The sequence below is a fragment of the Phalacrocorax carbo genome, chromosome 5 (genome assembly GCF_963921805.1).
Source record: "Phalacrocorax carbo chromosome 5, bPhaCar2.1, whole genome shotgun sequence".
In the NCBI taxonomy this organism is placed as follows: domain Eukaryota; kingdom Metazoa; phylum Chordata; class Aves; order Suliformes; family Phalacrocoracidae; genus Phalacrocorax; species Phalacrocorax carbo.
In genome coordinates this window covers 27,844,312-27,858,624 of record NC_087517.1, presented here as the reverse complement: position 1 = coordinate 27,858,624, position 14,313 = coordinate 27,844,312, and the positions used below count along the sequence as shown (strand labels likewise).

The 14,313-nt window shown below is 35.2% G+C and overlaps 1 protein-coding gene across 1 annotated transcript in view; it reads left to right on the top strand.

Moving 5' to 3' along the window:
* Positions 1–14,313, top strand: part of CERKL (ceramide kinase like) — a 58,859-nt gene that overhangs the window by 30,319 nt on the left and 14,227 nt on the right. The window contains exons 3-5 of the mRNA XM_064451746.1: positions 3,204–3,335; positions 9,417–9,480; positions 13,719–13,861. Of these exons, the coding sequence (XP_064307816.1) occupies positions 3,204–3,335; positions 9,417–9,480; positions 13,719–13,861 (339 nt within the window). The remainder of the gene's footprint in view (positions 1–3,203; positions 3,336–9,416; positions 9,481–13,718; positions 13,862–14,313) is intronic.

Here is a 14,313-nt window from a genome sequence, read left to right as displayed (position 1 = left end):
GCTTTTTTCCTTCAACTTCCTCCTAATAGTGGTTTAACAGTAAAAGAAAATTAATTTTAACTCACACTGTCTGGGTAACAGAATTTATGACACTTCTTCACCATTTTCTACTTCTGCAGACTCTGTACTCTCCTCCTTTTTCCCTCTGCTTTGTGCATTATAAGTGCGTGTGTATATATATTATGTTTAAAGATACACTTTACTTACAAATGAAAGGCTCTGTAGTCAGTTTTTACAGTTTTCTGGCTCTGGTTATTGGTGGGGGTTGAGCATTTAGGGCCACATGATCACAGGTAGGAGTTCCTGTAGAGAAGATAAGAAACATGAATGCACATTAATAAGTGTGGCTAAATCTCTATTAAATCGGGAGTCCTTATAGTTTTCAATTTAATTTTGGCTGGTACTTTAGGAAAAAAATCAAATCACAGAAATTTTTTTTTGGGGGGTCTTAATATTTTTATGACTTCTAGAAGACTGCAATAATACCCTAGCAGATTTCCAGTAAGTGTTTTGAATAATGATTATTATAACATCTTTATGATGTTGATTTGTATGTTTTAATAGTCTTTAGGAACTTTTGTGTTCTAGGTAGTCTTCCTTATACAAATAAGGAATCATAATTCCTGTGATTAGAAATTACCAGTACATACCTGCAGTGCTTGTTTCTGTTTCCAGAGAATCAGGAATAATTTAGGTCGGAATGGACCTCTGGAGGTTATCTATTCCGGCTTCCTGCTCAGAGCTGGTGAACTTCTGAACAAGATTAGGTTGCTAAGAACCATGCCCAGAGAAGTTCTGAAAATCTCTAAAGATGGACGTTCCGCAGCCTCTCTGAGCAATAGCTTAACTGCCCTCATTGTGAAGAGTGTTTTTCTTATTTCCTTATTTCTTTATTCCATATTGGAATGTATCCTGCTGCAACTTGTGTCCATTGCCTTTTTGTCCTTGCACCTGCAAGAAGTCTGTCTTGGTAGTCTTTATTAGTCCCACAGTAGATAGATAGTCTGTTCTCAAGGCTATACAAAGCCTGCTACCTCTGCCTCTTGTATGTGGCTTGTTCCAGCCCCCTTGCTGAAGTCATAGAATCATAGGATCGTTAAGGTTGGAAAAGACCCTTAAGATCATTGAGTCCAACCGCTAACCTATCACTGACAAGTCCACTGCTAAACCATATCCTCAAGCACCATGTCTACCCTTCTCTGTTCTCTTGGACTCACACTACTTGATTTGTCTTGTGCTGGGGGGGGCCTAAATATGGATGAAGTTTTTGAGATTCAGGCTCGAAAGACTTTGAATACAAGGGCATAATCGCATCTTTTTAACTACTGGTTGTCTTCTTGTTAACACAACCCAGTAAGCAGTTGGCATCATTGTGGCATCGATGGCACACTGTTTACTCATGTTCAACTCCTTGTCCATCAGGAACTTCAGATGCTCTCTCAAGAGGTGCTGCATAGTTGGTCAGTCCCCAGCCTGCACCGTTAGGGTTTTGCTGGGCCAGGTGCTGGGCTTCGTGTTTGTCTTGAGGCTTTTGTCAAACACTTCTTGTAGCTAATCAAGGTCCTTGTGAATGGCAGCCCTGCCCTCCAGCACATCTGTTCTCCTCACGAAGTTCCCTCTTTCCTTTTTACCTCCTTTTTAAAGGAGATACTTTTTAATATAGGTACTAAGGCTTATTACAGAAGGCATTCAGGATTCACCAGGCATTAAGGATTCATCAGGATTAATTTGCTGTGCAATGACATGGTGCTGTGTGTAACATTTTGCCATAAGTATAATTAGAAATCTTGTTTTTTATGTATGCTTTCAGGTTATAGCATCAAACCAGCTATTTCCTTCAGTATTCTTTAAGAAATCTTCTAAGATTTGCTAACACAAACTGGATAAAGTGCTGGTTTTCATTTCCAGGTTCTTTGATGTGTTTAAATAAGTGAAAAAATAATCTATGGGACTTTTATAATTGTAATGTTTTGATCTTAAGGAGTACTTTCCCCTTTGATGCTGAAATAGTATTTAGCTATAATTTCTCTGAGGAATTGTTCCTGTTCAATTGCTGAGGTAGAGTAAGTGGGGAGCAGCTTCAGGAAGACCCAGCTGAGACTCTGAAGGTGCATGTGGCTGAAGAATTGAAGTAATAGTCTACATGGGGCAGGAAAACATGATTTCACTCGGCTCCTTTTGGAGTTGTGGCCTACTACTAATTTTGTTCTTGAATGCTGAAAGCGGTATACTTGCCAGATATTCTAGCTTTCATTTGGCTAAGAAAGTGGTAGTCTAACCTGATACTAAAAGAAAATTTAGAATTTATAAATTAATTAATTGAATACAAAATTGTTCAAATCATGTATTTTAAAAAGCTACCAAAGAAATAGCGGTATTGTATGCTACCATTTGCTTTTTGTAGAAAACCAGCCTCACTGAATCATGGCAATTGTAGGAATTCTTGAAAAGAGAACTTGAAAAGTAACGTTATTGTTTTGATAGGAATTATTTACTACTTAACAAAATACCATATTCCAAGTAATAAAATTACTTTATGGGATGAATGTGCAAGACAGAGTACTGTTTGCATAGCAGTATTTCTCTGTGTTGTTTGCTCAAAGTTTGTTACTTCAAAGAACTAAATGTGACCTTTTTTAAAAAAAAAATAATCCTCAGATTTCTGAATGATATTACCAAGTTTTCTATTTCTTTGTATTTCATCTGACTTCTTTCAAGATGAGGGAATTTCCTTTGCACTGTTTGCTCTGCAGTCTCAGAAAACAGAAGTATTGGATTGTGGTATCAGTTTTGTTGGGTGTTATTGTCATATGCCTGCTGGGAGTGTTTCATATTAAATTCCCCAAAAGATATGTTTTGATGTTTGGGTGTTTCTGTTGCCCAATCTTATAACTTCACATTTACCCTGCTCCTGTATCAGGGTTTAACTAGCTTCTGACATACACTTTTTTTTTTTCTGGTTCCTACAATGTTTTTGTTAGTGTGTGATTAATTTCTACTGTTTATTAGCTGTACACACAAGTAATCAGTACTGTAAATTTAAGATAAATAGTGCACATCCAAGAAGAGATTGAGACATTTTTTAGACTGTAGTTTACTTGTCCTGTTAAAGTACTGTAATGGTTCTAATGTTAAAAAATCAGTGAAGCTGTAAAAATAGCTGGCCTGTGTGTAATTGTGAAAGTTCTGTGTTTTCTTTTTAGGCTTTCAAAATAGACCAAAATCCTTAAAAGTGTTTGTGAATCCAAGCAGCCACAAAAGAGAAGCCACTCATGTTTATTATGAACAAGTTGCACCTCTTTTTAAGCTTGCTGATATCAAAACTGATGTCACAGGTAAGTTCCTTCAAAAGCATAGTTTAATCCTTTGTGAAACTAGTACTAAGCATGCAAGACAATTTGAATTTACTGCTAATCCTTATTGGCTTTCCCTGCAAGTAGTGCATTTGGAACTGTAGTTAATACAATGCAATATATTTTTATTTAATCAAAAATGTTTTAGTAATTCTGTTATTCATTGAATATTCTTCTCCTATAGCTATCAATACTAGTAATATATTTCTTTGTATTTTTTAAAGCAAGCATTCTATAAAAAGAAACAAGCATTAGATGTCTGACTGGCTTGTATGTGTTTGCTAAGAGTTATTTCTGCATTCTGACAAACACATGTCCTTAAATATTGCTTCTCTTCTGAGAACATCTATTGGCCTGGCACCATAAGAGGGGCTTATCTGAAGGACACATTATTTCTGGATTCTGACTCAGTTTCAGGGATGACCTGGAAGCCTAAGTGATTAAGTTCTGTGATTATAAGGGCAGTTCTCACAAGTCACATGGTGTTTGGAGAATGCAAAGGTACAACTTCAACATTGTCGTGATGCTGCCTTCTGCTCAACAGTAGGTTCCCAATAGCAGGTTTGGATTTAAGGCCCAAATTTCTGATGGAGTTCTGCTTTACGTCCTGAATTTGCACTTCGGCTGTTTCATTTCATTGATTTTTTTAATAAGAAATTGAACAGGGAAGCAGTGATTTTTCTTAAAGCAGTAAAATATTAATGATCTCATTATTACTTCTTCTCCCTTCTGTGAAGAGACCGAAACTTATGCTGCATCATATTTGGTCCCCAAAAACACCTAAGTTTACAGAGAAATTATATTAGTATTTCCCATTCCAAATATTTTTTTTATCCATAGTATTACAATTCCCTTTAATAAACTGCTAGCTTTTGATTATGCGTTTCATATCCATGTGAAGTGTAAACCCTGGCACAGGACACTTTAACACCAAAAGGTCTTTTTCCTATGTCTGTTGTAATTGGTTTGCAAAATACTCCATTCTAGCTTAAACAAATTATAAGACAGAGGGGTCATCCTACAATTGTCCCTTAAACTTCTTGTGAAATCATGACTAGTTCAGGTTGCAGGCCAAAATTATTCTGAGCAAGTCTGATTTGGGCTTGAGGATGTACTAATGCAATAAGTGTATGTATATGAGATTTATCTTGCTAATTTTATTACCTGTATCTATGTATTTTTAAATTACTTAGCCCACAATTTAAAGTAAAATCAATTGAAGACTAAAGATGAATGACAGTAAGTGTGAAAAAGATTCAGTCTGTGTTAGAATTCTGTAGTGATAATTTCTTAACTTCCCTTAATTGGCAAGGGAATGCCAACAGCTTTATATAAGTTTTGATTCTCACAGACATATTTTTCACCTGCAAGGCATAGATGATATTGTAAACAGGCTAATAATAATGCTGTCTTCTTAGAAATTGAACTTAGTTTTGTTTGGTCACAACTGTTTAAAAAAATTTTTTTGTCATGCAAACTGTAGTTAGAGGTGACTGACTATGTCATACTGTTAAATTAGTTATTACTATACTTTAAGCAACTATATAAAGAAAATTACATTTTAAAAAATGATTTCTTACTACTGGTGAGTGTTTCTTTTATCTTTACTCTGAACATAACTTTGTATGTTAAAATCTCTTAAAGGCAGCAATATCATTAACCTGTATAAAATTACATTTTTAGCTATGTAATGTCACCTGGAATCCTAAAGCTGAACTGATAAGCCAAATCTGTACCAGTAGTTTTTTTGATTAATAATAGAATTTAATATAAGCTATGGATACAATTTGTAGTGGTTTTAAAAACATTTTTCCTAACTGAATAAAAACAATTTAAAGTTTATTTTTTAGTTATTTTTCTTTTAAAATTTGAAAAGAAACTTCTGGTTTTAGCCAGATTAAGGATAAACCATTAAACATTTAAATAAGGTTATTTTGGCAATGTCCAAATACTATTGTGCTTATTAGCTGCCTAACACTCCTCCTACAGGCAAAATGAGAAAATTACATTACAGTTTTAAATGCTAGTAGAGAAGGAAATAATTAAGAATTATGCTTTTTTTAAAAAAAAAAAAAAAAAGGGGGTGGGGTGGGTGGGTGCTGAGTGAAAGTCCTGTCTCATGGTACCATCTTCTAATAAAATTAAGTGCCTCATTTCAAGTAAATGGAACATTTTTTCCGCCCATAATTATTTTTTATTTTGTGAAGTTGGACTGTGCATCTTGCTGTTACTGCTTTTTTGAAACGTATATATTTATATACGCAGTGGTGTACAAAGCTGTATTAGGCAGTGAAGGTTGAAGTCTTTTGTACAATTTTTACACTGGAGATAGTTTACTTTTAGTCTTTTCACATACACATATTGAAAGCTTAAAATTCATTGTACACAAAAATCTTAAAGCAAATTTGAACCTCTGAAGTGACTTCCAGCACATACACAATACAAGACTTGCAGCTTCTAAAAAAAAAAAAAAAACAAAACCACCCAAACCCAACAAACTTTGACAGTGGAGTGCTGAAAGACAGAGCTCTCTTCAGCCAGTCTTGTATTTTGGTAGCTGGCTGGTGCTTCCTACATGATCAATCTTGTCAGATCTTATTCTGCATTGTAACTGCTGTTGGAATAAACTTTTTTTTTTTAGAAGTTTGGAGTGGAGGTATTCTCTCCTACTTATAGATATACAGCAATCAAAAGGCATGTGTGTAAATAAGTGAGTTCTGAAACAGCATTTACTTTCTCCGATTAAATTTGGTGGGGTTTTCTCTTTTTCTTGCCAAATTACTTTGCACACTACAGATGTATTAATTTTAGGGAAATTAATCAAAAGGCATAAAGACTGGGTTGTGTGTTGTTGTTTGGGCATTATTTTTGTTTGATGGAATAAACAAATCTCTGAAGTGCTCAGTGCAATAGAAAGTGGAAATTAGCAAATTTAAACTGAAACAGTACTTTAACTGTAGCTAAGGCCAAGCAATACTTAAAAACTGGTCTTTAACAGTCTTTTAAGAGTTTGGTAATCTTGAGTGCTGCAGCTGGGATACAGCAGTTAGGAGAAGAACGGTGACTCTTCTGAAAATCCAGTTCAACAAAAGCTCGCTCCACATTTGGGATACCTAAAAGTACTGACAAATAGTGATAATTGGAGCTAGTATTTTAGACATATATTAGTATCTTGCAAAACCTTACACGCTGAAGAAAAATAAATAAAGGTAACCCCAACATACTCCTAGTTTGTCTCACTTCTCTTCCTAGTTTTGACTCTTCTGTGCTTCTGTTTATGCACAATTACAAGCTGGATGTTTAGGCAAAACCAACGGCCTTCCCTGCACCCCCGTTTTTAGGGCAGAAGCACAAAGGAAAAGAGAGTGATTGAGAATTGGACAAATAACATTGGTTAAACTTCCTATACCGTAAATAACATTAATTTTTTTTTCATCCAGTGTCAATACCAGTTAATCTGCTACTATCATTACAGTTTTAATCCTATTGACATAAGTCTGTGACCGGAGTGGCAGTGTTTATACGTGTCACATAAACGTGTCCCACATTTTTGAAGTGTTGAACTAATCATATGTTGCTTTTTCTCTATGTAGAGGCTGAGCCCTTAGTTTCTTGTTGGCTACATGAGACAGGGTGTTAGAATGTATTGGAACATTTGTGACTGTTCGCTACCAGTGCCCTTCTTTCAGAATACTATTACTTGAAACTTAATCCATACTGGAATTTGCAAGTTGGGAACAAAATGTCCTTGAAAAAGGAAAATGTTTTCAATTATGCATTAGAAATGGTTGAAAAAAGATTTAAATATTTTTGTTACAATATTATTGCCAAATATGTAATCTGAATCCTTCTCAAATGGTGAAAGAAGCTCTTTCTTCCTCTTACCAAAATTTATTGTGTGGGTTTTTTTGGTTTTGTGTGTTTGGTTTTGGTTCCCCCCCCCCCCCCCCCGAATTGGAACAAGACCAAATATTCAAACATCTAGCTTTTTTCCAGCTATCAGAATGACTTTTACGTGTCCCTCTGGAGGCTGTCAAGCCTGCAGAAAACTTCTTAGACATGGTGGTTTTATGTCTGTGTTGGACTTTTTTCAATTTTATTTTTTTTACTTGATGGATTTTCTTTATGTTCTTATGAAGTTTTTCCTGGAAACTTAATTTTTTTCATTACCTTTTTGTCACAATGTTTCAGAACAGATGCTGTGTACCTCTGTCATTCTCGTATCAAATTTTAAATTTCTTGGAATTATCCCCAGTATTAAGCCCTGTAGTAGTCCTCCTACACAATTTCCAAACTTAAGCCCCAGAATAAGTCCCCACCAATCTGGCCAACACTAGTCATTTTTACTGCCTTTATTGATTTCTTTGTAGACATGAGTCCTCCATATTTTCATGTCCCTGTTCTTTGAGTGAATTAATTTTATAATAGTAAACATAACATTACATCACATACATTACATTAGGAAACCACTGAACATGTTTTCTTTTACAACAAAAATCTTATTTACTGTACCATTTTGATTAGACTCTACTCATAACTTTCTGAATGTCATCATGTTCATTTAAACAGGCGTGTAACCTGGTAACCAAGTGTATGTTTTCATGGGAATAGTTTCTTTCACACTTAAGCAATGGTAAGATATTTGAACCTTTCTGCATTTTTGCATGATGCAGAGTTTTACTGGTCACTTTTTTCATGATCTACAGATAAGGATAAAAAGATAGTTCCCATCAGTAAAAGCAAAACTGAGTATGATAGCTTAAATATTGTGCTTTGATCTTCCAGAAAAGGTCCTGCATGAATGTAAATTGTTTAAATAATTCCTGAAAGCTATTATAGTGATAGGTATTTCTGTAGCAAAATGGCAATTCTCTGATACAATCAAAATTACTCTAGTTTTTAATTATGAATTTCCAAACCACCAAGCACTAGACCTTTAGCTAATACTGGTTGGAAGATTTTGAAATTGTATGCTGAGATACAATTGTTTAGTGTGAAATGTAAGAAATGTATCACTTCTATTTTGATTTTGTTTTCTTTTTATTTTTTTTAAAAAGTTATATATACATACGCACGTTCTTGTGTGTGTATATATGTATAGGGAGAGACAGAAGTGTTTCCAGTTCTTGTAAGTAGCATTTGAATAGCCTGTAGAAATACTTATTTAACAGGTACAGATACGGAATGATTGTTTTAGACACCAAGACTAATAATTTTAACAGTGTTTAGAAACACTGGAGAAAAGCCTTGAACTATGCTACCACCAGGGACAGACAAGCATGAAAGATTAATGTAATTTTGCATATAATGATGCACATTCTTACACAAAAAATCCATCTGCAAGTGTCATGTCAGTCAGCAAAAATCTTTGATGGGTGGCTGCAGCTGGGCTGTCTCTTCTGGCAAAGCTGGCCTAGAAAATGCTAAATGTAGTTATGATGCTTTGTGCCATCTGTAGTATGCCAGTTTATCCTGTCTTCACTGGCATTTACAGTACCATATAGGGTATCAGCAAACACAGAGACGTCAATGTAGAGTGACAGATTCATTTCCTCCAGAGGCTATGAACTCTGGTGTATACTTGTGCCACCTTCCTCTGTGTGTTATATTCTGTTGTCACTGGTATTTGGCTGGATTTCATACTTCTGTGTTTAACTCCTCATATTTTTGATTTAGCAATTTGCATATCCTAACACAAAGGCAATTAAATTTGATTGATACTGAAATAATTCAGTCTTAACTGAGGATATGCTTACATTTTCCTGAAGTTTACTGCCCGTGTCAGTGCTAAAACTTGCTTTTTGATGCAACAAACATCTTCTCTAATTCTCTGAATTTAAATGCACTAAATAGCCACGTGTCTGATAGCAGCTGAGTTTTAATGTCTTTCCTTTTAGCCAGTGTAACTGTAAAACATACCTTCTCATACCTTTAATGCTTTTAATGCTTTTAAAAAAAATCTGAACTGAATTACTGTGTGTTCCTTATGTTAGAAGGGCAAAAAATTAAAAAAACCCTTTTAAATTATCTAACCTTCTGATAATTAAATGTTATTTTCCCCAGTAACTGAATATGAAGGACATGCTCTCTCAGTACTTAAAGAATGTGAACTCCAGGCATTTGATGGGTAAGTTGGTTAGTGACAACGAATGTTAGTAAACCTCACCACATTAGTTTTTATTTGTATTCCGTCCAAAACTATTTTGTATTTGACGAGTTGCTCTGTTTCACATATATATTAAGCCTGAGGAAATTGGTTCTCTTAAGTCGCTTTGGTTTTTATTGCTTACTGACAATGGGTATGTATTTTAGATTCAAAAATGATGTTAAATAAACATAAAGCTTTCTTAAATATGCTTAATGAAAGCTTCAGTCTCTGTATTTGCAAGAATGACACAAGTGCCTTGTGTTTCACTCTATCCATTCAAATAGCTCTTAAGGAGAACATTTTACCTAAAAGCAATTTGAATGTTTTTTCCATTAAAAAAAAAAAAAAATCATTCAAATTTGAAGTCAAGAGTGAAAATGCTTGTTCAATCATCTTTAAAGACCTTGCTATGTGGATTAATTCTAAAACCTATGGCATTTTTACATTAATCATTCAATAATAAGATTCAGTAACATATAAGAATAGTTTTGCATACTGTGGAAGTCTTACAGCATTCTTACAACTCTTATTGGAATATGTAGTGAGCCATACAAGAAGGCTTAAATACTGTGTTATAGTCTAATCAATTTCTATTAGTTCTAGAAGCTCACAGAGTTAGGTAAGAAAATATAATCTGAAAATGTATGTATGTATTCCAGATTCTGAGGATAATTTCTTTCCAATTAAGACATGCCTTTTGGGGTGCTAGCTGGGGAACCATTTTGTCCTGGGAAGCAGATCTGAAGACAGAAGAAAAAGCCTGGGTAGTGTCTTCTTGCACAAACCCCTTCTACTCTTTGTCATATTTGAGTTGTTTGATCTTGGGGTAGAGTCACTGCAGTACTTCTGTAAGACTTCTCTCTGACAGCTAAAACTAAGGGGAAGTAGGAAGAGAAGAAGCTGGAAGAAAATAAACCTTAAGTCAATATGACCCTAGAATTTCTAAGTTAGCTGTTTTAAGTGTTGGGGTTTTTTCTCATGTGGAAATTAAGTAGCTTTTATTATCAGAGGTTATGAGCAAAACTGAAATTCCTGAAGTGTTTGAAAAACAAGTTTTATAACTGCTCAAATAGCTTGGCCTCCATCTATGTACTCCTTCAGTAAAGCACAATAAAGAAAAATATCCTATTAAGTAGCTAATGTGGGATGCTTTCTACAGACACTGGTAGGCTGAGGTGAGAATTCATATTACGCTAAAGGTCTGACAGCTTGAAAAAGAAAGCTACAAAACATCACTTATCTCTTCTCCAAAATCTTTAGAGTTGCTCTTAAGAATAGAAAGAGAATATATGAAATTGGAATGTTCTTTTTCAAATTGCTCAAAGGCTTATGGTGTACTTTCGATTATGTTCCTGCGAAGTCCTTTGTGACTTCCCTGTTGCTGTCTAGCCTAAGAATTTTTGCCATAGATATAAAAATCTTATAGGCCCCCAAAAACCAACTCAGTCTTCCCCAAATAGAATTTTGATGACAATTTTGGTTTATTGAGAATTAAACCAGAAAATGTAAGGGTCTGGCTTGAATTGAAAATTAACTACACAACAATTAAATTGTCCTACTGATGAAAAACTACACTTTTAGCAATTCTAGCAGCCACCTGATGTGATGTCTTTTCACTATTTCCATGGAGTCTTGAAGTTTTTCTTGTCTCTTGAGCAGCATGGCTTGTGACTTGGCAGGCTTCAGTTCTTTCCTGTTTTGCCCTGGCTTCCTGTCCAGTTTTGTTCAAGTCCGGGTACTGTCACTTAGTTCCCTGTTCAGAAAACAGAATAGCACTTTTGTACCTCCTTCTGGATGTGGAATGCACTGTATGTGGTGATAAAAGGTAAGGTAGTTTTTGTGCTGTTTTTGCATTGCAGAGTTTGTGTAGACCTGATCTGCCTTGGCCAAGCTTATAAGTGACTGGAGGTGAGTTAGGTGTGGACTGAAGGTTGTGCCTGCATGCATTAGCCTGCTGCTCTAACTCAGGTCATGCTTTTCAAGTGTTGCCTGTTACAGACTGACTGAAAACTAATTCAAGTAAAAATGTAGAAAGGGCAAGACACAACAGGTTTTATTAATTAATTACAGTAGGTAAGCAGTATAGCAACATACAATTTCTGGTCTTGAATTTCTCTCTGAGAGCGCTGTGGTTCCTTACATGTTGAACAGCCTATGAAGTAAATTGAAGCTTATGATTTGCAGTAGTAAATTGGAAGTTTGTAGCTCAGTGCTTTCTGTAAGCAATATTGCTATATTTTAATTCTTTGTTAAAGGCATTTGTTTCTATATGTATTTTCTTTTCTCTGATTTCTGTACTTCCCACTCTGTTTTGCAAGATCACAGGCATATGTCTTCTATCTCATATACTCCACCTTTTTTGCTATTTGCTTTTCTTTTCTTACTGACACTGCAAATTTAGGTACTTCAACTTGGCAGCATGCTTTTTTTCCTCACCTTGAGGCCAAGCCTTGGTGACAAATACAGGGAGTCCATTTGTGATGCTGCCATCTCAGCTGGATTTTCTTGTTTGTACAATGACAGAAACACACAATATACATGCATGTATTTCTTCCCTAATCAGGAGCCTAAGCTGGTGTGGATATTGGTTAGAGTAGCCTGAGTTAGTCAGACTTCAGTGAATAGTTGATTAACAAACTTGTGTCTGATGGTTAGACTGATGGTTAGACAGATGTTTCTTTCTCTAAGAAGCGTTCTTCAAGGTCTTAGTCAAATCTGTTTGCTCAAGACTTTCTAATCCTTATGCACAGCAGGTTCTCTCTGATTAGCTTTGGAATTCCTGGTCCCTGATGGTACCTCTGTTTCCAGCCAAAAAGGCAGTTCTTGATGATTAATGCTAAAGCAGTAGAAATGAAAGTTAGTAGCATTTTATGTTATTCCTTGAACTCGTTATCTATTTCCAATAACAAAACACACAGACCCCCAAAATCAGAAGAAAATGTATCTGTTTTCAAAAGTTTTACTAGCCAGAAGACAATCCACGTAAGTCTTTCCAGGTGTACGGTTTATCAGACTACAAAGATTAACTGTTTTTGCTGCTGTGGCTGAAACTTTTAAGCCTAGGAATAAAACAATCTAAACAAAAAAATTAATCAAAAGACAGGAGATGATTCCTGACTGCAAGCAAGAACAAAATGTCATCCAAACCTCTGCTATATACTTTTTTTTCCTTTTTCTTTTTTAAACATGGGCAGTGTTTAGCTGGATAGAGTAAACATTCCTAAAAATGTAGAAATTAAAAAGTAGCTAGGAAGTAATAATAGGAATGGAAGAAAAATGTTAAAGGAGCTGAAATAATTTAATTTAAACATTGACTAACATAATGAGTATTTTGTTATAAAGGGCTTACCAATTTAATCTGATTGAATTATTGGACATGGTTTCACAACTGCATTCATGTAGATAGATGAGAAAAAGATATTTTAAGTAAGTGCCTCCTAAAGTAAATCTGACATTTATATTGTAAATGCTTGGGTGTAGTATTACTATTTTTATCATGAAAATATGTTTACCTTAAAAACATATAACTTTCAAACATTACTAATTTGGTGAATCACTTTAATAATTATTAAATAAACAAAACCAACCAACCCCCCCCCAAAAAAAGACATTTGCTGTATCAGAGCTCTTACAGACAAATGCATTCCTTTCTATAGCACAGCAGGTGGGAGTTTAATTACGTGTTCCAGAAGCAGTGATTAAGTACCTTCATGCAAAGGATTGCTGGCACTGGGGTTTTATACCTTGCTAAATCCCTCAAATGCCTGCGTAGTGTGTGGAATTAGCTGTTTTTAATTTTATTGTAATATTTGGTGAGTTATTATTATAAGGGCAATTAAAAAGCATTGTAATGCTTGTGTGGGTCAGCACTGAAAGATTTAAAGAACTTTTCCACTGAGGCACTTGAGCACGTGCTTAACTCTTCCATCTGATCGGTTCACGGGCATAGCGTGTGATAATGCAAGAAATACTTTGCAAGTCATTAAATATATTTGCTTCTACTCAGATAGAAGAAAGCAGAAATGAGGATGCTTGTATCTTGTTAGTTAATGTTCGCTGATCTGACAGTGAAGCCCTAGCTTGTTCTTAAAGAAAGAATGTGTTTTAGCTATTTGAAATATCATTATGTAGACGGTGCATGATAGCTGCCTTCCGCTTGTTTGCTCAGCTATGGAAGAGTTGATTTTGAACTGTTTAGCATTTTTGTTTTGTAATAGGGTAGTTTGTGTTGGTGGAGATGGATCTGTCAGCGAGGTTGCTCATGGTCTACTACTTAAAGCCCAGATGGATGCTGGAAAAGACACAGACTATATACCAACACCTGTCAGAGCACCAGTTCCTCTTGGAGTAATACCAGCAGGTGAGACTAAAAGGTACTGTTACATATTGTAAGTCATGTGTTGTAAGTCCCTCTGGCATGTTTTACAGTTTTGGCTACTAAAGGCAGTTCTTGGCGCTAAAGCTTCAGTTACTTAGGGGAGCTATTGAATAAATGTCCCGAATTAGTGATTTAGATTGATTACAAATGACTAGATTTTAAATCATTATCATAATTTATAGTAGTGGCACAGATGAGCACTTTGCCTAAAGGAAAGAAGCTCAGGAAGAAGAAAACTAAAATAATTTTCAGCTGATCCATGCAAAGATCAATGTTGCCCTTATTTGCTGCCACAAATGACACCAAATGAAAACTTTGTTTTCTAGAATTTCCTTAATATAAAGCCATGCTGTTTTGCATCTCTATCCAGTTTTCTTGGCAGGCTTCTCAGCTGGATTCCTGCTTAGGGCCTATTTTTAAATGGTGTCCCAGGA